The 27,697-nt window shown below is 46.4% G+C and overlaps 1 protein-coding gene across 1 annotated transcript in view; it reads right to left on the minus strand.

The window, feature by feature from the left end:
* The window catches only part of RADIL (Rap associating with DIL domain), a 781,529-nt gene that overhangs the window by 214,872 nt on the left and 538,960 nt on the right, over window positions 1–27,697 (minus strand). Inside the window, exon 8 of the mRNA XM_069645514.1 lies at window positions 24,287–24,399. Coding sequence (XP_069501615.1) covers window positions 24,287–24,399 — 113 coding nt within the window. The remainder of the gene's footprint in view (window positions 1–24,286; window positions 24,400–27,697) is intronic.

Below are 27,697 nucleotides of genomic sequence, written 5' to 3' on the forward strand. Positions count from 1 at the left end.
GAACCTCCAAAATGTTATGGAAATTATTCATCGTTGCTCTTGGACTATAGGCACTGGCCGCAAATTTTCTAAAAAGTTGTACACCTGTGCATTTTGAAAACAGGGGGCGGGGAGGGGGGTGGGCCGGAGCATCACATTTGTTGTGTCCCTTCCTGCTCCAGCGCCTGGCTGGGAGTTAATCACTGGAATAGGGCGCTCATGCATACTAATGCATGACCGCCTTATTCCAATGAAAACCTCCTCGCTCCCGCGTCGGAGCGGGGAGGTAATCATCATGTGAATAGTATGCACCATATTGTTATTATATGTGCCCCGCTGCGGGTACATTTAATAACAAAAGAGCGTCTGCCGCACCTTCTCTCACTACGCTAGCTTAGGGGGAGCCCTTAAAAGACTCCCACGACCTGGCGTGGTGGGGGGGCTAATGGCGTAATTTTGTTATTAAATGCGCCGGCGGCGGTGGGGTGCATTTAATAACAATAGGGTGCTGACAAGCATTAGCATTGTATTGTTGTTAAATGCGCCCCACAGCCGCGGGTGCATTTAATGACAAAAGGGCGCCTGCTGCGCCTTCTCCCACTACGCCAGCTCGGCAGAGCCCTTAAAAGACTCCTATGACCTGGCATGACAGGGGCTAATGGCGACCTAGGGGGGCGTGGCGCCCTGGGCGGTCACCCGGCTCGCCCTCCCCTAAGGCCGGCTCTGGTTCTGAACACCAAGTTCGATGGTAATCGATGTATTGACCTTTTAATGATGAAGGGGTGAGTTGGTTGCAAACCTCTTACTACAGGTTGCACGCAGGTTAACTCCCCGAGCTATCTTACAGGCACCCTCAGTGTAGTTGGGTGCACTGTGTACCAGGTGGCATATTTAGCTGGCACGAAGCAAAGGTCCAGACTGGCTCATTGCCGCGTTCCAATGTTGTTTCCGAATGTCAGGATTCTTTTTTGTTGGACATTCTTGCATGTGCTTCCCCTTGCCTTTTCTTATTCCCCCTCTTGTGTAATGTATTTTGCAGCTACCAGCAGCAGGCTGCCTCCTCGTCTCGCAGTGCTCCGCTACTTGCAAGCAGAGACCCCAGCCCTATTTCTCACAAAGGGGCTCTCGATGAAAGCAGTGTGCTTTCCTGACCTGCTCACTGCACTCTCCCTTTTCAGGCATCCTTCATGGCGTAACAGTCACATGACCCATCTAAAATGACACAAGGCTTTGGCGTGCTACTGCAGCAATGGAAGTCAGTTATACAGACAGGACCTTCGACTAGGCTAAGGACCTTTATTTGGCAACACTCCTCAGTAATCCGGCCAAAACTCCTTCATAGTGTGCTCGGACCCTGTCCATTTAAGGCAAGTCATTATCCCCCTCCAAAAAAGTATGTTCTTTCACTGCCAAAAGTGGAAAATGGCCGCCTTTCGTAAATCCGTGGCCGATCACTGGTCCTTATCAAGAAGGGTTCCCATGGTGATAGCGGGGGAAGGAGCAGCATCAGCAACCCTGAGTGCCACGAGAGATCACAGAGGGTGCAAGAGAAGTAGGACTAAGTAGTGCTTTCTAAAATCCTACTCAGCCCACAGGCCTACTGAAGCAGCAGTGATCTCAATCATAAAGGTGAAAGAGGCACAGCATGAATGTTGCACCTCCTTCGCTTCTCTAAAGCAGGATGAGCCGTGTGTAGATTATACACTGCTAGAAGAATGCAAGCTAGCAAAGTAGCACCCAAAACAGAAACAGCACTCTGGCACCAAAATAAGTGCATCACCCACTCAAGGTTCTACAAAAATACACAGCTTCAATCACACTAAAAAGATCAACATAATATTAAAAACACTCACACGCCACCACTGTAACGAGATACACAGAATGTGCAGACCTTTGGTTCACAGGGGCGCTCTGGGTATGAAGGCAGGGTATTCAGGCAATTTCTTCGCAGCAATGTTCAATTTTATGTATATGTATTTAAGAAAGTGAAGGAGTGGGATCTTACTCATCAGTGGGGTGCAGAGAACAAGGCCATGGGGACTGATCCAAAGGCCTCTGTGCACTTTCGGGTGCGCTGAATGAAGTTTGAATAATTGATACAAAAACAGCCACACTCCGACAATTGTGATGATTTTTCTAGTGCTTTGATAGCACTTAATTTATTGACTGATTGGACTAGAATTTTAATAAATGTGCAGCCTAACACGTGTTTCGAGCAAGCCCTAGCTCTTCATCAGAAGCTGTTGACATATTAGCATGAAATGAATCGATAATACAAAATATAGTTTGATATCACCAATTAGGTAAGCAACCTGCCATTCAACAAGGAGGACAGGGTGACAATTCCCAAAAATAAATGTGGACCGATGGTCCAGTGTGTAAAGCATTGGTCAAATCCCTGTATACAACAATCATAATCATACAGCATCAACCAATAATTAACACCAGAAAGAAACATTATTTTTTAGGGTACATACCCATTCCCATTGGTGGGTGTGAATAGATAGCCAATTGCAAAGAAGAGAAAGGAAAAATAACAATGTGTGACACAGCATTAGTGTGTGCAGCAATTTAAACCTGATGGGTATACTGTGCGATTCTGTCATGGAACTGTGCACGATCAGGCACCAGCTCATGCAACATTCTAATGAATCAATGAACAATGAAAGTGTACCTTGTCTTAGTAACTAGTAATGCGTACGACTGATAGTTCCAGACTGACAAATGTTGCCACTTGGTATCCGGTTGGATGATTGACAACTGTAATAAATCCGAAAAACAATGATTGTAAAATATATATATCATGTAATGATCACAAACTAGCTCTTCGCAATTGTGCGAGTTTATAATTCGAGATAAACTGCACATACCGCTATTCCCGCGCAGTTGCGGAAAACCACTAAATAGTCATCACAAAGTATTTAAATCCAGGTCTCAGTTAATCCAATGTAATAACATCAAAGTCACTGCTCCAATACACGGAGAAAAGAGGAACACAAAAGGTTTCAATTAGCATTATTGGATTATAGAAACAAGCTCTTGGAAATACCTAATTACTTGTCTGGCTATACTTCCCAACTAAGGGACTATGTCCAAACTTAAATTCAGGTTTAAATTGCTGCACACACTAATGCTGTGTCACACATTGTTATTTTTCTTTTCTCTTCTTTGCAATTGGCTATCTGCAATTTGTTGATGCTGTGTTAACTTTTGGTTGATGCTGTATGATTATGATTGTTATATACATGGATTTGACCAATGCTTTACACACTGGACCATAGGTCCACATTTATTTTTGGGAATTGTCACCCTGTCCTCCTGGTCGAACGGTGGGTTGCTTACCTAATTGGTGATATCAAACTATATTTTGTATTATCGATTCATTTCATGCTAATATGTCAACAGCCTCTGATGAAGAGCTGGGACTTGCTCGAAACACGTGTTAGGCTGCACATTTATAAAAACATTTCTAGACCAATCAATCAATAAATTAAGTGCTATCTAAGCACTAGAAACATTATCACAATTGGCGCAGTGTGGCTGTCTTTGTATCAATTATTCTATTTAATTGGAGTACTTAGGCCTAGTACCCAGTCTCAACAGTCGCCCGCAGCCTTCAAGACGCCCTATCCAAACTGCAAGCGCAGTGGCCACCCAACAACTCTTTGGCCACCTGAGGTTTTTGAATGAAGTTTGAGATTTATGACTTGGTGTGACAAGATATAGCAAAGCGGAGCAATTCAACAAGCAACAACAGCTCTCGGCTTAAAGAAGCTTGGGACAGGCAGCAGATGTATGAGTTGGCGTAGTTTGCACAGTCAGTAATCCCACGAGACAGCGATGTAGGATTATAATTGTTCTTTCATAGAGGGGTTTCTAAGCGCGGGATCAGGATACAAACCTGTGTTGTGCTGCATTGTCTGGCTTCCAAAACAAACATGTTGCTCCTGAGCTATCCTTCCTCCCCAGAAGCTCCCTCCACCGGTCTCCCACGTGACAGTCAAGGATACTGACCACTATACTAATGAAGAATCATGTGTACAATTGACTTTGCCTTCATCTTCTCTCTGCTATAGGTAGGTACATGTAATACATGAGACAGGAATAAGCAAGGAATGTTTGCATTTGTTTCAACAAGCGCCTCTGTATCGTGGTTTTGTGTATTTGTTGATTACTATATGCAGTAACTCAATCTACTACTTGTTAAACTGCAGGCCCATGCAATGGATCTGCACAGGAGTTACTGGAGTGGCTGTAATATTGTGTTTCACAGGCAGAAATAATGTTACGTAGTACTTGCAGAAGCTGTATATTCACAGCACTCAGGTTGTTTAAGATTGCACATAGAAACACAGGAGGTTATTGGAGGACAGGGAAGTTTGTTGGAAGGCTGATACTCACAGGCCCAGTACATCTGTGTCGTGTTCATAGCCAACTCAAACTGACTGCAACTCAGCAAGAATCATTTCATTTTGTGTCTGATTGTGGCCAAGAGCACATGTTTGTCAGGCTGCCCAGGTTGAACACAGGTCGATCGGAGGAACGCTTTGCTGGCTGAACATTTCAGCTACATTCCAGCAATAAATAGGAAACAATGTATGAGTGTGTGTGTGTGTGTGTAAAACACACACACACACCAAGAAGAGGTGCAGGCACAGCATAATTAACTTCTCATCAGTTATTTGCTCTATGCAGCAGTACCAGAGTGTGGTGTTTGTAGTGGCAGCTGGTGAATTTTTGAATTGCATGGGGCATAAACGTTTGAGCCGAAAATGCCAGGAGCAACTGAGCGTAGCGAGGGAGTCCGAACCAATGAAGGGGGGTTTTGAGGATTCTCCCCCAGGGGATTTAAATAATGGGTTAAAATGGTACATTTTACAGAACTTTCTGTTAACATTTGGGTAAAAAGCCACACACTTTGCAATCAGGTGTGTATGGTAGCAAATGAAAAAATCCAATAGATGCAAGTCACCAACAGTGTACATGACCATTTTGCATTTGCTGACAACATATACCAGTATTTAAAATATGTTCATGTTGGCTGTGCCCATCCATGTCCATGCATGCTGCACCAATATATGCCAGTATTACCATATAAGGCCTACCAGCCAGTAACAAATGCCATGCCACAGAAATACAGTATATCCAGTATAGCCCAACTGGCTATACCAAGGTAGGCTAGTATACCATGCGATTACACTTATGGTCGCTTTTACCCTTGATGAAAAGTACAAAAATGCCAGAACACATTAGAAAGTATATGCCGACTGACAGTAGTAGTGCTTTTAATACGTCAAGGCATTTTTTACTTGGCATCAAGGGCAAAGGAAACATAAGTGTTATCACCTTGCTAGACTGTAGACATTGACTGTAGGAAAGTCTAAACACTCAATAACATTTATTATTTTTTGTTTTACCCTTGATACACAATACTGTACATTAAGGGTAAAGCAAATGATAAGGGAAATGTTATCACATGGCTAGGCTGGCCTACATTAAATGCAGGTCAGCTGAGCTACGTGATAACAATTAACCTATCATGTTGGCCTTACCATTGGTTCACGCTAGTGTGCATCAAGGGTAAAGCAAAAAACAATGCCATGGCCCCAGCAGCACCCACTGTTACATCATGCTTCCCCACCTCCTGGCTCATCTGTGTAGCTTCATCCTGTGTGGCTGTGATGTCATAGAATGCACAGCACATGCTGATGCAGCAGACTGGAATGTTATGCCTTGAGCTTGGTTCCGCCCAGAGAGAGTTAGAGATGGAGACATGAAGCTGGGGTGGTGGGAGCCAGTGAGCTCTCCCTGTAATACTTAAGATTCTGCTACCATCTCCTGTACCTGATGTCATACCGGGAACCTATGTGCGTGCAACTTATTAAAGTAACCTAAGGACTCACTATGCTGATGCTGATAAATTTGGAGTGGGGACTGACACATACACAAACAACACTTCCAACCGCACATCCACACATTCATACAACTCTTTCATGCATGCATTCCTAAAAACAAGCACACCAACACACATACATACAGACACATCACATTAAAAAAAACGTACCTGCATGCCCGCACACACATGGGGAGGGCCAGATGGCCCTCCCCTCCTCTACGGGACGTAGACATTCTGCCTGACAGAAGAGAAGGCTTCTCCTGCCAGTCATTGTGTTCAAGTTGCAGGTCTCTGAAATTTGAACACACTGACTGACAGGAGAGGCTTCCTTTCCCGTCAGGCAGCGTGTTCACAGGCTGCAAGATTGTGACTGAGAAGAGGTAGAGCACGAGCAGCATGAAGGAGTAGGTGTAGAGTACTTATTACCACCTACAGTCCTCTCCAGGGGTGCCAATTAGAGTTCCCTTACCAACAGATAGCTCTGGCTTCCCTTCGGGTAGCCCTGCCACTGCACCCACGATCCTGGGTCAGAGGTTTACAGTGGAACCACCAGAAATAGAATGAAAACAGGGCACGATCCAAGTCATATTTACTTTCTGCTGTTCAAATCCCTCCACTTCTTGTATCAAACTGACGGCTACAGAGTGGGCGAGAGTGGCATAAAGCACGGGGGCACTTTGAAATCTGATATATTGGTTCTATGTCATTTCATCGGGGGATGTTTCTTCACTGGGTTTTTTACCGCAGATTTTTCAACGAAAAAACTCACAGAATTTTTATTTTTTATTTTTAGGGGGGTCCTCCCCCAGTCCCTCTAAACCCCTCATCCCCTTTTAGATGTTCCCGAACACCCGCACCCCACATTTTATGTTAAAAAATCCGTGGTAAAAAACCCTGTGAAAAAAAATCCCACGATGAAAGGACATTGTACTGACATATTACCTTGCATACTATGACCATGCCTAGAACAGGCTTTTCAGGCATTAACTTGCATAAGATGACATTATGGTGCTGCAGTTGATGTATTACAGCAGCAACAGAACAGATGAGGCTGAACCCTTCATAGGTTGACTATTACAGACATATGCTTGACAAACTGGTTAGGCATTACTGAGGATTGTAAGGCTGACCTTGGCATATGATGGCATCGTCTGGACATGTGGCACTGCAATTTACACTTGGTGGCTATAACAGGTATTTGAGGGAAAAAAACAGGAAAAGATACATTCCTGGGGCAATTAAAGCTGCACTTTGCATTTGATGCCAGTACCGTTACAAGTGAGGCCGTACCAGACCAGACATAAGACTTTAACTGGCATAGACGGCATTACTGGGAACTATGAGGCTGCATTTGGCATTACAATGTAAGCACTTGGACATGGGAGGCAGGCTATACCCTACATCAGGGTGCAAAACTTGCACTTGCTGCTCACCATTGGCTCGTGATATTTCACTCTTGGCGAGTAAAACAAATGGTGTGCTGTGTGTATGTTTAGAAATGAGGTGGGGAGTGACTTACATTTTGCTGGCTATTAGTTTGCAACTTGAATGTGTGCACCCTGCCCTGCATATGGTGATTAACCAGGCATACGGGCCCTTCATTCTCATTTCTGCGCCTTTATGCTGTATTTGGCGTATGATGGCAACCTTTTGACATGTGGGTTGTGCCAGGTAGGGACGTCTTCAGACGGAGGCTCTGCCAGAAATTCTTTTGCCCCAGCTGTAAATCTGAAAACAGTAATAAGTGAGCCCAGTGAAAGAGAATTGGAGGGTAACATACAAATAAAAGATCCCAGAACCCGGTAGCCAGCGCTACTTCAAATGACATGTGTGGGACCTGAACTGCTTTCACCCCCGAAGAAGACTTGCCTAATATGCATGGAGTCGAAATATTGGGTTTTATAACTGAATGATGAAAAACTGTTAAGGACTAAGAAAATCGCATTTGTGGGAGACTTTGTGACCTCCATAGAATGAATTGATTGGCTACACAAATTAGAAATGTTTATATGACCTCCTCTATGTGGTGGATTCCACTAGAGGCATATCATATTTTGATTCCATTGGATTCAAAACCTTGAACTGTCATTTGAAATTTGAATGTTGTTCTTTTTGCGTTCTTGTACGTGATATATGTGTTCTGAAAGGTGGTTAGTTAGCGAAGGCCTTTGTATTCCCTTTTGTTTACAGGTGCAAATTCAATAAAACGTTAGTCCAGGGGTGTTGCTAGGTCTGGAAAAGATCCAGGGCTACACTAATGCCGGGACTGGTGGTATTCGGGGCTAGCTATAGTCTTTTGGTTGTAGCTCCTGAGCTTCTATCTGCGGCTACAGCCAAAAGACCCGGGGCTATAGCCCCTGTAGCCCCCCCCTAGCAACGCCTCTGCGTTGGTCCGATCAAATATTTAATAATTTCCTGAATTCGTATACACATTCCGTGGGGAAGCTTTGTTGTTTAAGTCTATTTTGATGACTCCTATGTTTCCCTCCTGATGAAGCCTGCCTATTGTTAAGGTGCCAGGCATATGAGGTATTTACTGGCATACAATAGCAATAGAGAAACATTTGGGGATTTATTTGGCATAGTAAGGGCAGCAGCTGGCCATTTTAGGCATTATTAGGCTTCACCTTATATGTATAATGCTTATGACTGGCACGAAGCGCTATAAATGGCCGAACTAGAAGTAAAATAGAGCTATGAACTTGTGCTTATTATGCTTTTTACATTACTAATGCTGCCTTCCTATGATGTTATCAGGCGCAAAGCTAATGCGACCGCTTCTTGCGAGGCTGGTAGATGAAATGTCATGTGGTAGCACTTGTTATGATGTTATCTGGTTTGTGATGTCACATCTGCTATTCTTGGCATTTGGTAAACTGACTCTTGATATCCAGTATCAAAACATTTGCAATAAGAACATGCAATGGACAACATAATGAGCATCAGATTCCTGGCAGTAGAAAAAAGACATGGAGCTGAGAGATGGGGAAAACAAAGCCATGACCATTTTCAATTTGAAGAGAATCAAAACACAAAAATGACAAATGTTATGCAGTAATTATGTGAATATGTGAACATTTCTTTTTTATGTCCATGTATCAATCATTACACAGGGATCTTACATTCTGAATGACAGGAATCTAAATTTGCACTCACTCCCCACTAGCAAATGGAGAGTGATAATTGGTTCTTGACAAGTAAGGAACGGTGCATGTAGAGAATTGAGGGGAAAGTGATTTTTATGCCTGGTGAGTAGCATGCAACATGAAATGATACCCTCTGTCCTATGATAACTATGAAGATTACCTGTGCTCCCACTCATGCTCTACTTTTGAATAAGTTTACAAGCTTGTCTTGGTTGTAAACATACAAATCCAATACTTCTTTGCTATAGTTTTAAGTTATTGCCAAATCAATCCAATGTTATGATTGCCTTCTTACAGCCATCAATTGGGGAACGGGGAGGGCTTTTTCCTTCTTCACAATTCAGCACTTCTCATTTATCAAAGGAAGCCTTCTCCATTTACAGAAATTAATCAAGTACAAATTTAACACACCCAATATGGCAACCGTGTCCTACATTCTTTCCATGGGAGCCAACAGTTGTATGTCACATTACAAACCAGTCCTACTTCTTTGCCAATTAACACTGCCATTCCTTAAACAGGTTGACTGCCAGTTCGTAAAGAACCCAGGAAAGCGCAATTACGAAAATAAATTACTCAGTTAGTGCAAGAACGCCTGAGCACAGAATCAGTCACCACACCAGGTAAAACCACTGAACTGAACAACACGCTAGTTCCACACCTATAACAATAGAATTCTTGTGATTTCTCATGTCACACTTTTTAAATTATTTTAGCAGCTTCTGGTCAAATTGTTAAGTTTTAAAGGCAATACACAACTATATTGTTACCTGAAGATTCCTTCTTGTACTGCTTCGAGAACTACTTCGAATTCTACATGAATTGCTGTATTATTAGAAATTACATTTTGAGGTACTAAATGTTCGACCTTCAAAAACCTTATTCCACAAAATGTTTTTGGATAGCTGTCCCACAACTGTTTTTTTGTTGCAATAGAATACCAACTGTAATAGGATTTTATCTATTTGCCAATACATTATTTTCTTATTTTAGAAGTCATTTCTGCACAAACAAACTATTATTAATGGAAGGCACAACAAATTGATACATACAAAAGATAGATGTTTATCTCTTAATACATTTAAAATATATATATATATTTTTTAATTTGTTTATTTTTTTTAACAACAAAACCAAAACATAACCAACACTCCCGACATTTCTGTTACAATTTTTTAAGCATACACCTGCGTGTTCTTTATCAATGTCTTTCCCCCTCTCCCCTTTATAACTCGAGCTTCCACCTTGTTCCCCAGCGTTCCTTCTTTGGGGTTATTCACCTTTGCCGCTCCCTGGCGTGTCACATCCGCTGGAGTTGGCCTGGGAGGTTCCTGACAGTGTGGCTACCATTTGTCTCCATGCTATCAGAGGTCCTACTTCATCTTCCTCTCCCGGGTAGCCACCGCGTACCATGCTATTTTTTCGGCGTCTGCCCACTTCAGGAGGTCATTCCACCATACTCTAATCTAGATCTGCTGGCTGCTTTCCAGCTCATAACTATTCTCCTTTTGGCCAGGATGTAAGCCAGATCCTTGAGTTTCCATACATGTTTCAATTTATGTGGTCTAGTGAATTCCCAAACAGGCCCATATAGATTTCACCTCTTAGTTGACCCCCGTTTACAGATAGCTGTGTCTTAATTCCGTCCCAAAATGTTCCCACCTCCGGGCAAGCCCAGAACATATGGATCATCCTGGCGTCTACCTCCCTGCACTTGGGGCATTTCTGTACTTCCGCGCTTCCAAACCCAGAGATCTTTCGGGAGTCATGTACGCCCTATGGGTGCATTATAATTGGATCTGCTGCAGCCTAGCATTCCTGAACACCTTTTTTGTGGTATCTTTGAGCTCTTTCCCACTGTCCGTCTTACATAGGTTCTCCCGCCTCCTCCTCCCATTTCTGTCTCAATTGGACCAGCTCCCTACCCACTCTGGACATTACCAGCTCATAGATCGGGGATGTCTCATGCCCTCCCTCCGAAATATCATACATAGTTTCTATGACGGTATCTGGTTCTTCTGTTAGTATTTTCCCGGGCCACATTTCCTTCAACCATTTAATTATTCTGGTGTAGGTGATGTTTTGCCCCTCGTGTATCCCCGTTTCGTCCACTAACATTTAGAATTCCAGCGCCCCTCCTACTTGCCATAAATCGCCCAGGGTCACTAGGCCTACTGGCTCCCAGTATTTACAGATTACTTTCCTCAATTGCTCCTCCACCCCTTGCAGTGCCACAAGTGGCACCTGCGGGGAGAATGGGGTCAGATTGCCTATAACTCGACACATCTTATGCCACGTCTCCCACCCTATCACTAGCAATCTCGGTCACCCCTCGATCTCTAGTTTGGGTAGCCATATCAGTTCTTTTAGGAAATACGGTTCACATTCGCCCTTCAGCAATCTGGATTCTGTTGTCTCGTCTTCCGACAGCCACCTCGCCACAAATTGTATCTGCGCTGCTATATGATATATTTCAAAGTTCGGCAAGTTTATACCGCCTCTATCGTACGTGTTTTGTAGTTTCCATAGGGCCACCCTGTTCCTGGAGTTGTGCCACAGAAAGCCTCTACACAAACTCTGGAGTTTGGTAAAGAATCGCCTGGGCGGCATATATGGGTTATTCACAAAGAAGTGTAATAGCCTAGGCAGGACCACCATCTTAAGCAGGGCCGCTCTCCCCACCATGGTCGGAGGGAGCTTGGGCCAAAGCCCCATGCTGTTCTTAATACCTTCAACTGCACTTTCTGTGTTATATTTGTATTCCTCCACAGTTTTATGGTATATATTAATTCCCAGCTATCTAAAAGTTCTGGTCTGCCATGCTATCTGCAGGACTGGTAGGTTTTTTTCGTGGAACCCCTCTATACCTCCCTAGGGGGAACATACATGATTTTTTGGGGTTTACCGCAATACCCGAGAGAGTCGCATAACGCTCCATCACCTCCAGGATATATTGTAAATTTTCCTCCGGGAATCACAGGTATAGCAACATATCATCCGCATACAATGATATCAAGTGTGGTCCCCCTTGGTGTTAATCCCTATTTCCTCATACTTCTGCCTCAGACAAATCGCTAGTGGCTCCAATGCTAGGATGGGGACCATGGGCAGCCCTGTCTCGTGCCTCTACTGAGTTGCCATTTGTCTGATATAATTGTTCCCGTCTTGACCCCGGCTACTGGGGCACTATACACCATATTCACCCAGCGCAGGTATCCCGGTCCCAATCCGTATCTTTTCAGTGCCGCCATCATCCAGGGCCGCCTAACAGAATCAAAGTCTTTCACTGCATCTAGCGAAACTACTGCCATTTTGCTTGGATCTCCCTCTACTGTCTCTATAATATGATGAAGTTTCCTGTGGTTATCAGATATGCTTCTACCTGGGACATATCCAGTTTGATCTGGGTGTACCAGTATATTGATTACCCGCTTCAGTCTATTCGCCAGCACTGATGTGAGAATGTTGCTGTCCTGGTTCAGCATGGATAGTAGTCTATACGAACCACACTCTTTGCTGGGCTTGTCGGGCTTGAGGAGTGGCATAATGACCGCTTCCCTTAGAGATTCCGGCAGCCTCCCTTTGTCGAAAGCCTTGTTTAGCATTGCTAGTGACGGGTGGAGTACTTCTTGTCTGTATGTTTTATAGAATTCACTAGGGAGCCCATCTGCCCCAGGGGCTTTGCTCGTGGGCAGTTGTATTACTACAGCTTCTAGTTCCTCTAATGTGATGGGGGCATCTAGATTCTCCCTATCCTCATCGCTCACTTGGGGGAGTTCAATGTCTTCTAGCGCTTCTCGGATCTCCCGCCCCGCCTCTGCCCCTATTTCTTCACATAAGTGTTTGTAAAATCTGAGGAATCCCCCGTTCACGCCTTCCTGAGTGTTCCAGACCTGGCCCTCCTCCCCGTTATCTCTCAGATTGCTGTCTTGGGTGTCTCGTCCTTGTATAGCCAGGTGAGCAGCCTCCCTGGTTTGTCTCCCCCCGCGTGATGCCTCTCGATGTATTTTTTATAGTTTAGGTTACACAGTCTCTCCCAGAGCCCAGCGCACACCTGTTGTAATTGGCTTGCCTGTTCGGCATCCTCCTGTTAGGTGCCCCCTTTTTCCATATGTATTTCTAATCTTTTTTCCGTTTCCTGTAGTTCCCACGCTATCCCCCTTTGGAGCCCTTTGGATTTGGATATGGCCACTCCCCTCACTACTACCTTAAAGGCCTCCCACAGGGAACCCTCCGACTCCACGCTTCCCGTGTTATTTTCAAAATACCCAATTATCTCCTCCCTTAAATCCTCCCGGAAGGCGGTATCTTTCAGAGCCTCGGCTCTGAGTCTCCATGTTGGGATTTTGGCCCTCAGGGGCTGGTGTCGCCACGTTAGAGCCAGGGGGGAGTGGTCCGATAATATTCTCGCCTTATATTCTGCACTCGCTATTTCCCCAACCAGTTCCGAAGAGGCAAATATGTAATCCAGCCTCGTATATAGGTTGTGTGGGGCGGCGTAGTGTGAATATTGTCTATCGTTCGGGTGATGCTGCCTCCATATGTCTTCCAGCCCAAAGCCTCCCAACAGCGCTTGCAGCGTTTTCGCTGCGGAGGTGGACCTATCTAGTTTCATATCTGACCTGTCCATTTTGGGGTTCAGCGTACAATTAAAGTCCCCCCATATGACCGCCCCTCCTATGTGGGGACTGATCTTACTGTATAATGTCTTGAAGTAGGCAGCTGCATCTTGGTTAGGTGTGTAAGTGTTTATTATGGTCAGTTCTCTGTTCTCTATTAGTCCCCGAATCGCTACCATCCTCCCGTCTGACTTCACAGTGGCCTGTAACATCTGGAAGGGCACATGCGGCGCCACCCAAATGATTACTCCCCTGGCGTATGCTGAATATGCTGCTCCCACAGTAGTCCTGCGCCACTTTCTCTTTACCGTCTCTTGCTTCTCTCTGGTGAGTTGGGTTTCCTGTAATAGGGCTATGTCCACCTTTTGTCTTTTCAGGTACATTATTACCTTATTCCTCTTCAAATAGCTATTGAGGCCTCTGACGTTCCAAGTAATTATTCTAAGGTCTCCCATCTGTGTGTAAATCCCATCTCTCCGTCCTCCCTTCTAGTCCTTCTCCCCAGTTATACTTGGAGTGAATCATGCCCAGGGGCCCATAAGTGCAAGCTCGTTTCCAAACAACTAACCCTACTACTAAAACCTTAAACACTTCAATCCCCCCAATGTTCCCCCTCCCGCCTCTCTCCCATTCCCCAACTGTAGCCCAGCTCCATCCCTGGATCTCAGGCCTGCCAGCATCTGGTTCTGCCCTGTGTAACAGTATTAGGAACCCAGCAGGAGGTTGCCGCACTACTGGCAACCTAACTAGTCTATCTAGTGGGGTATGGGGTGGGTCCGCTGTGCTCCTGCAAATGGCTTCAATATTCCTACAAACCGCAAGTACATCCTATTTTTTCCCGAGTCTATACAAAACTATATACCAGTCCCATTGTTTATATGCATATAGCACCTCAGTGTTTTGGACTGGCACTTCATTTCTCATCTCAGTACTCGCGTTGTTCCTCTGCCGTCTGCGGGCCATTCTGCGCATCCATCCAGTTCATAGAATCCTCAGGGGTCTCGAAGAACAGGGCCTTGTTATTACAAAAGACTTTCAATTTTGCAGGGTACATCAGTATGTATCTGTGGCCTGCCTCTCGCAGCCTTCTCTTGACTACTCCAAAGTTTAGTCGTCGTCTTTGTACCTGGAGTGTATAGTCCGGGTATGCTGTTATTGCTGCCGATGCTCTTCGTATGGTGCCCTTTTGTACTCTAGGATTAGTTCCCTATCCCGGTAAATCAATATTTTGGCGATGACCGGTCTCGGCGGTGCCCCCGGAGCCGATCTTCTTGACAATGCACGGTGGGCTCTTTCCACCGCGAATCCCTGGGAAAGTACTCCACCTTCGATTTCTTGCAGTAGCATAGTTTCTATGTAGTTTGTGGGATTTGGGCCTTCCTCACCTTCCGGGAGCCCTACGATGCGTACATTGTTCCTACGGGCCCGTCCTTCAGCCTCCTCGGCTCTGCTTTCCAAGTTACTCACTTGTTGGCGCAATATGTGGATCTCGGAGGCATTCGCCTTACAGGTGGTGGTGTTTGTCTGGCCTTCTTTTTCTAGCGCGCTATTATGTTCCGCTATTGCTCTGATGTCTTGTCTCAACAGGTTGATGTCCACATTTACTGCATCTATCTTAAATTCGAGTGAGGTTTGCAGGTTTGCCATGGCGGCTTCCAATTTAGTTTCCCATGTGACCTTTAGCTCTGCTATTGCCTCGAGGATCTGCTTATCGCTTCTAGTCTGTCCAGTGTCTGTTTGTGGGCTCCTCTCTTTATTGTTGGTACCCTCCAGACCTTGGGATGACCTGGTGAATTTCTCTATGGTGGGTTGCTTCTCTTTCGTTTTGGGATTCTTAGATGCCATGTTGGAGCCTCTGTCGTGTGCCTCTTGGATCTGGCGTGGCTGGGAGTCTCTTATGAGTGCAGCTCCAGGTCAGTGTCCCTTGGCTTGTGTCACCAGGGCTGATAGTTCCGTTGGTGTCGGACCAGATGATGAGGTGGACCTCTGTCTCTCAGAAGAATTTTAGCGCTTCCTCTGTGCCTATCAAGTTATGTCTGCCCCCAATTAGGCTTCACTTCAGCTGTGGTTTCACCATGGGCTTCCACTTCCGTTTTGCATGGGTTGGCACTGCGTCAGGTTCGTCGCCCCAGTGTGCCCAGCTTCTCATGCCGCAAGCACCTTTTGGGCAATCATATGGCGTGCTTCGCAGCTCCTCAGGCCTCTCTCCAGCATCCAGGCACCCTCCCAAGCGGGGCAGCTCGAACAGTTGCCTTTTTAATTCTCAGGGCATGTACTCACTGTGTCAGCCGGTTGCCTGCACATGCCACGCTTGGAGCCTTGCGGTGCGCTCCCTCCGTCCTGTGCAACTGCTCAATTGCTGCCCTGTGACTGTCCGGTGGAGCCCCATTGCCAGTCAAGCCCAACATGCCCTGTACCCGCCTTGTGGGGGGGGGGACTGCTCAGCTTGCCACTTTTCCAGTGCGCAGTATGTGCTCTCTTTCTGGCCTGGTGCCTTGCGCTTTGTTCCTCTCGACCAGACTGGGTGGCCGGGGTCGCTTCCCTTGTCAGTCCCACAGTTTTGGCTTGTCAGTCATCACTAGGTGGTCTCTGGTGTCCTGTGTGTTGCTTGGCGCTCCCGTTGCTGCTTGTTGGGTCCTAGAGCTGGCCTCCAAGCCTCCCTCCAGGGTCCCAGGCCGTTCCTGCTCACACAAGGGCGGTCCACCAGTCACTGACTTTGTAGCTTATATCAGCTGCTTACTTGTTCAGCAGTGTTCCTCTGCATTAGTAACCGCCCGCTACTCTGTTCTCCCGCTCCCACTGTTGTGGGGGTCCGTTCGTCCTGTCCTCTGTTGGGGCCCCTCCCTCGTTATGGTTTTGGGCCGTGGTCCTTTTTTTTTTTCTTTTTATTTTTTCCCCTCCTTCGGCTTCACACTCTCTTATTGCCAGTATACCGCGCTTGGGCAGCTCCCAGCTGGCGGGTGCCAGTTCCTCACGCTATAGTGTGTGTGTGTGGTGTTTTGTGCTCACTCCATCTTCCTCAAACACCCCCTTGCTCCTGTGTCTACTGGGGCCCCTTAGGCCATCGTCCTCACACTGCACTTTGTTGGCACACTCTCTTGTGCAGGGAGACTCGGCCGGCGCTCTGCCGAGTCCCGTTTCAGTGTCAGGGCACGGGGTGCTCTGTGCACGCACCCCCGATGCCCCTGGGTCCCACAGGCCAGTCCGAACCTCGGACGGGTCTCGCTGTCGATTTTCTTATTGCAGGTCGCGGGCACAGTGCACCCCGAATGCTGTTGGGCGCTAGTGGTGCTGTCCCCACGGTCGGTCCCCTGTGCACTGTGTGCACGCACCCTCAGGGCCCTTGGGTCTCACGCACCAGTCCGACCCCTCGGGTCCCGCCGTCGGTTATCTTGCTAGGGGTCATGGACGCAGTGTACCCCGTAGGCTATTGGGCGCTGGTGCTGCTGTGACTTTGGTCGGTCCCCGCAGCCTGCGAGGTCCCCCGCCCTCTTGTGGCTATCCTCAACACCGCAATCCCCCTCTGGATATGATTTGACCCGCTGAGCGGCACCGAACTGCCGTCACTTGGCTCTTCTCTTTATCTCCTTTGTTGTCACGTGGCGGCCATCTTCCCCTCTTCGGCAGACAAGTCTCCAGAGCTTCAAAGCTTCTAGTGTTTCGGTCTCTTCATCTTTCACCACCGTACTGCTCACAGTTGTGCCCTGAGGCTTCAGCTGCTCTATCCTATGTTTATGGACTCTCTGCAGCAGTTTCCACGCGGTTTTTTGCAGGGTGTTGTCCGGATCAACAGGAGCCTCTACGAGGACACGTCCACTTACATGGCTCTTTAGCCACGCCCCCCAATACATTTAAAATATATTGTCCATATTTATTAAAAATAATGTAGGCACACTTATCTATGTCTCTACTTATGTTTGCTTTAAAGTTTCATGTATGTTTTGTTATCTTGCATCCAGAGCACATGCATGTAACCAAATGATTATATCACATGCTACATTTCTTTAGTTCTAGTAATGGATTGTTCTTTCTTTTTTCTTTTCCTCATTACTTATTTTCCTTTTTTCTTTGAATGCCATGTCTACATTGGTTACACTTACTTTTAATTATTCCTTATTTCAATTAAGCCTTCTATTAGGAATATCAAACCAAGTTATCAATAGTTTTTAGATCTATTACAAAAGATGTTTATTATTTCTCAAATAGTCTATGGATACTAAATAATTTGAACTGCCTTGAAAAAGGCCCATAGCACAAAACACTGGCCATGTGTTGGCACCTATCGTAAAGATACCTTTACATGAACAAATGGTATACTACGTGTCAGAACTGTCCCTTTTCTTTCATTAGGCGCTAGCGCAGACACCTATATCCTACAAGGAGAATTTCTCTTATTCTTTTTTATGTACGACACATGGCAAAGTAGTCTCCTTTTTATGAGTCTATCAAGATACACACCCCCATATTATTCCTTGGCTAAGCAAAGGGAACACAATCACTTTATTTCTCCCTTTTCCCACTCTAAGTATTGTGCAATAAGCAGAGAAACATGCTCAGCTTTGTACTGGCGTATTAGAAAGAGTACCATCTTTTAGCACAGTCAACCCCCTCAGATATAGTCTATCAACCACATGCCCCCTACAAGACACAGCCAACACCATCACGCATAGTGATATGATATGTTATGGCATTTATAACGCGCCTATAGTGTTAAAAGGCGCGACAAGGGAGGGGAACAGAGGAAAGATAGACAACGATCCTACCAGGCCAGGTGTCATTCAGATCACGCAAGTGCTAGGGAAGGGGGAAAAAGGGGAAAGAGTGGGTGGGGGAGGTGACAGTGCAGTACATAGGATACAATAGAATAAATAACAAATAAATAACACAAAGCAAAAGTACGGCCAGAAGGTGGCAAGTGCCAGGGTAAGTGCAGACATAAGGTGTGAAGTGCTGGTAGTGGGACTGTAGAGAAACAGAAAAACAGTCCCCAAGTGCGGGGGTTGCCAGGAAGGCAGTGCAGGTGTGCGACTGGCGGGCGAGGTGACCTGGGCCCGAGATCAGAGGGTGGCCAGGTAACCAGTGCAGTATCAGTTTCAGCCAGGAAGTCAGCAGGGGAGAGGAGGAGAAAAAGCAGAAGCAAAGAGAAAGGTTTTGAGGTGCTTCCGGAACCAGAGAAGATTCTCCTCAAGTTTCAGGGTGGCAGGGAGGCTGTTCCGGAGGGAGGCCCCAGTCGAGGAAAGAGATCGACCATCAACTTGTTGCTTGGAGAAGCGACTGATCCTGAGGGAGTTGGAGGCGGAAGAGCGAAGAGCTCGAGAAGGAAGATATGTAGGAAGAGAGAGTTGAAGGTATTGAGGCCCCAGAAGGCCTTGTGGACAATGCAGAGGGTTTTGAACGTAATCCTCGCAGCCACTGGGAGCGGGTGCAGAGATTTCAGTCCTGGAGAGATATAATCCCTGGGGGAGGGCAGAGAGTAGAAGCAGAGAGATTTAGAAAGAGGCTGTTGCAATAGTCCAGCCTAGAGAAAACCAGAGCTCTGGAGACAGTGAGCTTCTGGGAGATGGAGAGGAAAGGAAGAATACCTCTGAGGAGGTGTAGCTGATAGTGTGACTTCTTAGAGACGTCAAGGATGTGAGGAGAGAAGGAGAGTGAGGAGTCGAAGATGACTCCAAGGTTTTTAGCCTCCCAGGTGGGAGCAGGAAGACAGCCAAGAGGGGCTGGCCAGAGAGTGACAGGAAGGAGGGAGTCGGTGTGCCGATGAGGAGAATCTCGGTTTTACTGGCAGTAAGGCAGAGATCGTTTGGCGGCACACCACTCCTGGATGGCAGACAGACAGTCAGAGATGAGAGAGGGAGAAGAGGTGGCTGAGGGTAGCCTGAAAATGAGCTGAGTGTCATCCGCATAGCACTGGAAGTTGGGGCACAGCGCGGTAATGCGGTGGGCAAGAAATGCCAGGTATTGGTTGAATGGCCATGGAGAGAGGTTAGACCCCTGGGGAACACCACAGGCAGAGATAGAGATAGAGGAGAGGAAGCACCCAAGTTGAACCTGGGAGGGTCGATGAGAGAGGAAAGAGGTCAGCAACACCAGGGACTGGCCGGTGATCCCCAGGTTATCACAGAGACGGTTGAGCAGGATGGCATGGTTGACCGTGTCAAAGGCAGAAGATAGATCAAGTAGGATGAGGACACAGGGAGTGTTGGAATCAAGGTTGGAGAGCAGGTCTTCATGGATGTTCAGGAGAGCAGTTTTCGTGCTTCTGGCGGGTCTGAAGCCAGACTGATGATCATGGAAACAACCAACAGATTCAGTGTGACCTCTGCTTACCTCCCAATCCAGTGCAGTAACCCCACTGCCTTTAGGTTCCAAATCAGTCAGGTAACTTGTCCTCTCACAACCTTCTTCTTCTCCCCTGGTTAGACACAGTTACCAACACAAAGTAGAGAGTGGGGTAGCAGTTGATGTGGTAACTACCTGGTGCTGGTGGGCGACTGCCCCACCAGGCAGTTATCCCTATCAACTGCTACACCCCACAACCAGTGACAAGAAAAGAGAAATGAAGATGCAGAAGGAAATAGAACAAGCGATTGGAGAGACAATAATTTCAGCTTTTGTGTAGCCTTGGCATACACATCATTCAGGCACTACCATATTGGTACTACCTCGATATAATATATCAAAAGCTGGAAATGGTGTTAGTCCCTTAGACTATTATGGAAGTTTCTGGCTAATGTCTTTCTACACACATACCCTCACCCCACCTTATGGATGAAGTGGTTTAAAGAACACCTGGTTAAGAAATGTTTTTTACACCGGGAGCTGGTTTACAGATGTAAATAAGCCAACATCTTTCAGAAGACTGCTTATAAATAACATCAGCATCTCCCTAAAAGCACAGAGCTAGATCAAAAAAATCCCAGGTGAGGGTGTTTTGGGAGAGAAGGAGTTGTGGGTAAGAACGACTACAGGGACTAGCATGACCAGAGGTGGTAAACAGGTGGAAACAAATCGCACAAAAAACCACACACTGTGTGTCCCTTCTCAAATTCTACCTCTTGCCTACACTTTGGGATTGAAAGTGAGCGTGAAAGAAAGAAAATTAACATTGAGAGGGGAAGAATGCGAGAAAGGACAAAAAAGCTTGAGAAAGAAAAAACACGAGAGGGATAGATGGGTGGAACAGTAATCGGGAAAGAGAGACAGCAGCAGGCCTACCAGACAGAAAGGGTAGCCAACGGTGTGGATGGGGGGAGCGAGAGGCCCTGAGAGAGACCCCAAGAGAAAGAACCCAGAGAGAGAGAGAGAGAGAGAGAGAGACCCTGAGAAAGAGAGGCCCAGAGAGAGAGAGAGACCCAGAGAGAGAGAGAGAGAGAGAGTGTGTGAGAGAGAGAGAGAGACACCCAGAGAGAGACCTGGAGAAGGAGAGAGACACGGGGAGACTTACTATATGTTATGTTAAAGGTTCCTATACCGTGCACTGTTGCCACCTGCATGGTTTCTTGGCGCTATGGCGGATCTGTAAAGCAAGGGCAGAGGGGGGTAAGTTAGTAGGACTGAGCGGAAGAAAGAGCAAGAGAGCTGTGATGTGCCATTCGCAGCTTCAGTTCAGTTGACACTGTTCGCTGAGCGTAGGTGTGTTTTTTGTTTGGTAGCCACCATATGCTGTTGGGCGAGGTTATGTGTGGTTTGTTTCGATGTTGTGGTGTAGTGAAAGTGGGGGCGGTTTGTTGTACTGTAGAGGTATGGTTGTGTTTCGTTCAGAATTTGAGAGGTGTATGCAGATGGGTGAGATTTTAGTAGTGCTGGTTAGTGGGCGTGCCCTTTCCTAGCCCTGCTGTTATGACTAACTGTGCCCCATATCCCTATACATGGTTAATTCTACATTTACATATGGAACAATACTATAACCTATTCACCCATACATGGAAGGAACATCCCTGTAGCAAACTCACATGCTATGAGTTAAAGAACATAAGGAACCGAGGTAAGGTTATCTGATGAGGGTTACATAATGTGTCAAGTGTGTAAGGTGGGATTTGAGTCCTGGTTTCCTGGTTCCACAGTTTACAATCTAGATAGCCGAATAGATGACCTAGTAACTTTGAACTGCTAAGGGATCTATGAAGGGATCTGGATCAAACATGAATAAGGCCAGGAAATGTATATGGGTGGGAGATTAATATTCTTTTTTCCTCTTTTTCTCCTCCTCCGCACCCTTCTTGAGGACACTGATACTAAGACTTTCTCTGCCCGCTAGCCCACTATGGAGTGGCTTCGGGAGACCCTGTGAGCAGGAGTTGGACACTGCGATTGTGTCACGCGCTGGGGTTCCCACTGCGGAGAGAGTTTGTTCTCATTTTACCACATCTGGGATTTGCCCTGAAGCGGCCCCAGGGTCCCTGAGGTTTTGTCACTGCGGACCACAGGAATCTCGATGGACAGACACCCTCCCTTTCTGCAGATCACGCCCTCCTGCTGGGCTTATTTATTTATTTTATTTTTCTCCGCCATCAGGGATTTTTAATGAAATGTAGGACTCTTCTGTTTAAACTGTGCTTGTGTTTTTTAGTCTTTTAATATATCAAAGTTTGTACAGCTTCTGTCCAGTCCCATGGTGCCTTTTTTAGGTGAACAAGTGCTCTTTCAAATAAATGACCACGCCGTAGCACATCTTCTACAAGTCCAACACCCATTTCACAATTAACTTACAATACTTTTTAAGTAGTTGTCTTTCAAGGACTAAACTAGAACTTTGTTCTCTACATCTGACTTGTAAAATACAAATTCCCATGATAAATCAACCTGACAAGATATACGACATTTGCATAAAACAACTTTTCATAAGCAAGTATGATTCACTTCTTCCGAAAAAACAAAGTAGCTGAGACTGAGAGGACACCACAAGGATGTACACAGGTGAAGTGACATGCAGGTAGCACACAGATCCCAGCAAGGGCCACTCGCTCTCCTGTTTTGCCTTTCCAGCATTTTACTTCATGAGTCATCTCTCAGCTTTAATATAATTCAGCATATGATGTGAATCCCTAGATGTTGCCACATTACCAACAGTGCAGGGCCTGTACATGAATTGAAAGGAAAATGGTCGTTCATCTCCAACATTAGCGCTGCCCGCAGTCTCGCTTAGGATATTTTTACAGTCAGAAACTGAAAATTGTAACCATCTCTCCATGTTGCTGAAGAACAGGCGTGTCAGGTCACGGTTGCCCCGTCTACAAAGTGCCCATTCTTGCACAGACTTAATGTTGTGATTGTCATATTCTCCCGCCTCCCCCTACCTATCCCATTGGCCTGGTGTGTCCGTGGCATTGCTCTGACAATCGAAATGTGTCTTGTCAACCACGCCCCAAATATCATCACAAAATGTGTTTTCTTGCCCCATTCTATGCTGTGTGATATTCAACAAGGAAGACTCTTTCCAGAGTGGGGAAGGCGCAGTGAAAGCACATCCACCCTATCAGTAAAAGGCCCGGGTGTTGTGGAGGACCCTGGATAAGGATCAGCGGCTTCTGGGCAGGGATGTATTGATTACATTTTATTGTGATGACGGGGGACCAGCATTGTAGAAGGCGCAATGAGTGACGCAGATAGATTTGACGATAATGCGTTTGGGAATGGGCATCCAGGAAAGTGAAGGCAGAGCAGGAGTGATGTGATCATCCCTTTTGAAGTGAAGAAGAAGGACGCCAACTTGCAGCATGTATGCTTGTATGGTAAAACATTTCTTCTCGCCCTCTATTGCAGATAATAATGCTCAGACCAGAGCCGCATATCCCACCACCAAAATGGCTGCCGGTGGAGCAGGATGCACATCATCCTCCTCTGGTGGCATAAACAGTAAAACAGCAGGTCAGCAAAGGCCGCAGATTCCCATCGTGGAGAATGGTCTAGCCTCAATGAGTATCAATGGGAATGATATCCATGGCCCTTGAGGAGCAATACCACTCAATGCCATGTTTCCCACCTGCTGTAGCAGTGGGGTATAAACAGTGCTACACGACTGACCATTATGCCATGGTCAGAGGTGAAGTATGTAGGTAAACTTATGCCACGCTTTAAATGCCACCATGTCTCATCATTAACCGGCTCTATGTCATTTTCCCATTTTCAATATCTTCTGCCGGTTCACCTAACCACAGAGTTCATGCACCACCACAATGTTGGGGCCTACAATGGTCACATTCAGGTGTGGGCACAAAACACCCTAACCCTGTAAGTATCTCTCATCAAGATGGTGGCACACTTTTGTGGCACTTTAATGCTGCACTGCTGACAGATAATGCAATGTAACGGGCAAATAACTGCAAGCCGTGTTTTCTAGAGCAGGTCTCCTTCCTAGTAAAGCCCTGAAGCGAGTACATTTCCATATCTATCAACCTTGTGAGTGGCCTAGCGGGCTTGCCGTATGGGTGAACAGACTCCACGGAGAGGGGCAGTTATAAGAGAGTTATATATGTATTCATATGAGTGTTTGTTTGTATTTCTGATATTTAGCTTCATAAAGAGATAAGCACACATCTCCATTTAGAGGCGACTACCAAGACCAAGGCAAGCCAGCACCATTGTCACCCTTCCTCATGTGCCGAGGGATTGAGGAGCAGATGTAATAGTATATATCCAGCACCTACCTTGGAGATGTAGTACACACACTGTTGAAAGGTGTACATGATGATTTCTTCTAAAACAGTCATGGCTTCCTCGCTGGCTGTTATCGTAGAGGAAAAAAGAGATTCCTTGGAACCTGACGGGACAGAAAAGCAGGGCCAAAATTAGTCAGAGGATACTTAAGAAGAAAGGAAACATTGCCACAGGCGCCAGTACAAACCATCTACTTCATGTGGAAGCTGCTGAACGTGTAGTGTGGGGGCAGCTCAGACTTCTGGTGTAAGTGTGTGGCTGTTTAATATCCTCCTGTGATACTGAACTAGTTTCGGGGTCAGCAACCGATACAATTAGCAGTGCTGAATGTGATTGACACCACATGTGACTACTTACTTTCCTGTCACAAGAAAGTGAAACAAATTCACACTAGAATTACTATTCTTGAACGCAGAAAATATGCCCGAAATTGAGAAGTGAAAATGTTGGTGAACGGCTCATGGCGTGGGTAGGAGTTGCTCATCAACAAGCAATCACACTTCGAGCGAGCTACAGAGAAGCCCCGAGAAGCAGCTATAGTGCATGCAGCAGATTAACAAACAATCACAGTTCCAGCGAGCTACAGAGAAGCCCCGAGAAGCAGCTATGGTGCATGCAGCAGGCTAACAAGCAATCACGGTGTCCAGTCATTATCTCGAAAACAAAATGTCGAATTACAATAATGTCGAAACAATAATGTCGAAAACAAAAATGTCGAATTGTTTTTTTTTTAATTTACATGTTTTTTTGGGGTTCCGGTGGTAAAAAAAAGGGGTAAAACATTAAAAAAAATTAAAAAAAGGGGGTTGGGGGGGGAACCCCCCCATTTTGAATAAAAATCAACAAAAAAAAGAAATTCGACATTTTTGTTTTCGACTTTATTTTTTCAACATTATGACTTTCGACATATTTGTATTCGAGATTATGACTATAAACCGCAATCACACTTCGAGTGAGCAACAGAGAAGCCCCGAGAAGCAGCTATAGTGCATGCAGCAGACTAACAAGCAATCACACTTCCAGCGAGCTACATAGAAGCCCCGATAAGCAGCTATGGTGCATGCAGCAGGCTAACAAGCAATCACACTTCCAGCGAGCAACAGAGAAGCCCCGAGAAGCAGCTATAGTGCATGCAGCAGACTAACAAGCAATCACACTTCCAGCGAGCTACATAGAAGCCCCGATAAGCAGCTATGGTGCATGCAGCAGGCTAACAAGCAATCACACTTCGAGCGAGCTACAGAGAAGCCCCGAGAAGCAGCTATAGTGCATGCAGCAGACTAACAAGCAATCACAGTTCCAGCGAGCTACAGAGAAGCCCCGAGAAGCAGCTATGGTGCATGCAGCAGGCTAACAAGCAATCACACTTCGAGTGAGCAACAGAGAAGCCCCGAGAAGCAGCTATAGTGCATGCAGCAGACTAACAAGCAATCACACTTCCAGCGAGCTACATAGAAGCCCCGATAAGCAGCTATGGTGCATGCAGCAGGCTAACAAGCAATCACACTTCCAGCGAGCAACAGAGAAGCCCCGAGAAGCAGCTATAGTGCATGCAGCAGACTAACAAGCAATCACACTTCGAGCGAGCTACAGAGAAGCCACGAGAAGCAGATATGGTGCATGCCGCAGACTAACAAGCAATCACAATTCCAGCGGGCTACAGAGAAGCCCTGTGAAGCAGCTATGGTGCATGCCGCAGACTAACAAGCAATCACACTTCCAGCGAGCTACAGAGAAGCCCTAGGAAGCAACTGTGGTGCATGCCGCAGAGTAACAAGCAATCACACTTCGAGCTACAGAGAAGCCCTGAGAAGCAGCTATGGTGCATGTCGCAAACTAACAAGCAATCACACTTCCAGAGAGCTGCAGAGAACCCCCGAGAAGCAGCTACGGTGCATGCTGTAGACTAACAAGCAATCGTACTTCGAGCGAGTGACAGAGAAGCCCCGTGAAGCAGCTATAGTGCATGCAGAAGACTAACAAGCAATCACACTTCGAGCGAGCTACATAGAAGCCCTGAGAAGCAGCTATGGTACATGCAGCAGACTAACAAGCAATCGTACTTCGAGCGAGCGACAGAGAAGTCTCGTGAAGCAGCTATTGTGCATGCAGCAGACTAACAAGTAATCACACTTCAAGCGAGCTACAGAGAAACCCAGAGAAGCAGCTATGGTGCATGCCACAGACTAACAAGCAATCAAAATTCCAGCGAGCTACAGATAAGGATAAGCCCCGGGAAGCAGCTATGGTGCATGCTGCAGACTAACAAGCAATCACACATCGAACTACAGAGAAGCCCTGAGAAGCAGCAATGGTGCATGCCGCAAACTAACAAGCAATCACACTTCCAGCGAGCTACAGAGAAGCCCAGAGAAGAAGCTATGGTGCATGCTGCAGCCTAACAAGCAATCGTACTTTGAGCGAGCGACAGAGAAGCCCCAAGAAGCAGCTTTAGTGCATGCAGCAGACTAACGAGCAATCACACTTTGAGCGAGCTACAGAGAAGCCCTGAGAAACAGCTATGGCACATGCCGCAGACTAACAAGCAATCACACTTCCAGCGAGCTACAGAGAAGCCCCAGGAAGCAGCAATGGTGCATGCCACAGACTAACAAGCAATCACAATTAGAGTTACAGAGAAGCCCTGAGAAGCAGCTATGGTGCATGCCGCAAACTAATAAGCAATCACACTTCCAGCGAGCTACAGAGAAGCCCCGAGAAGCAGCTATGGTGCATGCCACAGACTAACAAGCAATCGTACTTCGAGTGAGCGACAGAGAAACCCCATGAAGCAGCTATAGCGCATGCAGCAGACTAACAAGCAATCACACTTTGAGCAAGCTACATAGAAGCCCTGAGAAGCAGCTATGATGCATGCCACAGACTAACAAGCAATCACAATTCCAGCGAGCTACAGAGAAGCCCCGGGAAGCAGCTATGGGGCATGCCGCAGACTAACTAGCAATCACACTTCCAGCGTGCTACAGAGAAGCCCTGAGAAGCAGGTATGGTGCATGCCACAGATTAACAAGCAATCACACTTCGAGCTACAGAGGAGCCCCGGGAAGCAGATATGGTGCATGCCGCAGACTAACAAGCAATAACACTTCGAGCTACAGAGAAGCCCCGAGAAGCAGCTATGGTGCATGCCGCAAACTAACAAGCAATCACACTTCCAGCGAGCTACAGAGAAGCCCCGAGAAGCAGCTATGGTGCATGCCGCGGATTAACTAGCAATCACACTTCGAGCTACAGAGAAGCCCTGAAAAGCAGCTATGGTGCTTGCCACAGACAAACAAGCAATCACACTCCCAGCGAGCTACAGAGAAGCCCCGAGAAGCAGGTATGGTGCATGCTCCAGATTAACAAGCAATCACACTTCCAGCAAGCTACAGAGAAGC

Source organism: Ambystoma mexicanum, chromosome 2p, assembly GCF_040938575.1.
Source record: "Ambystoma mexicanum isolate Mex_15411 chromosome 2p, UKY_AmexF1_1, whole genome shotgun sequence".
Classification (NCBI taxonomy): Eukaryota; Metazoa; Chordata; class Amphibia; order Caudata; family Ambystomatidae; genus Ambystoma; species Ambystoma mexicanum.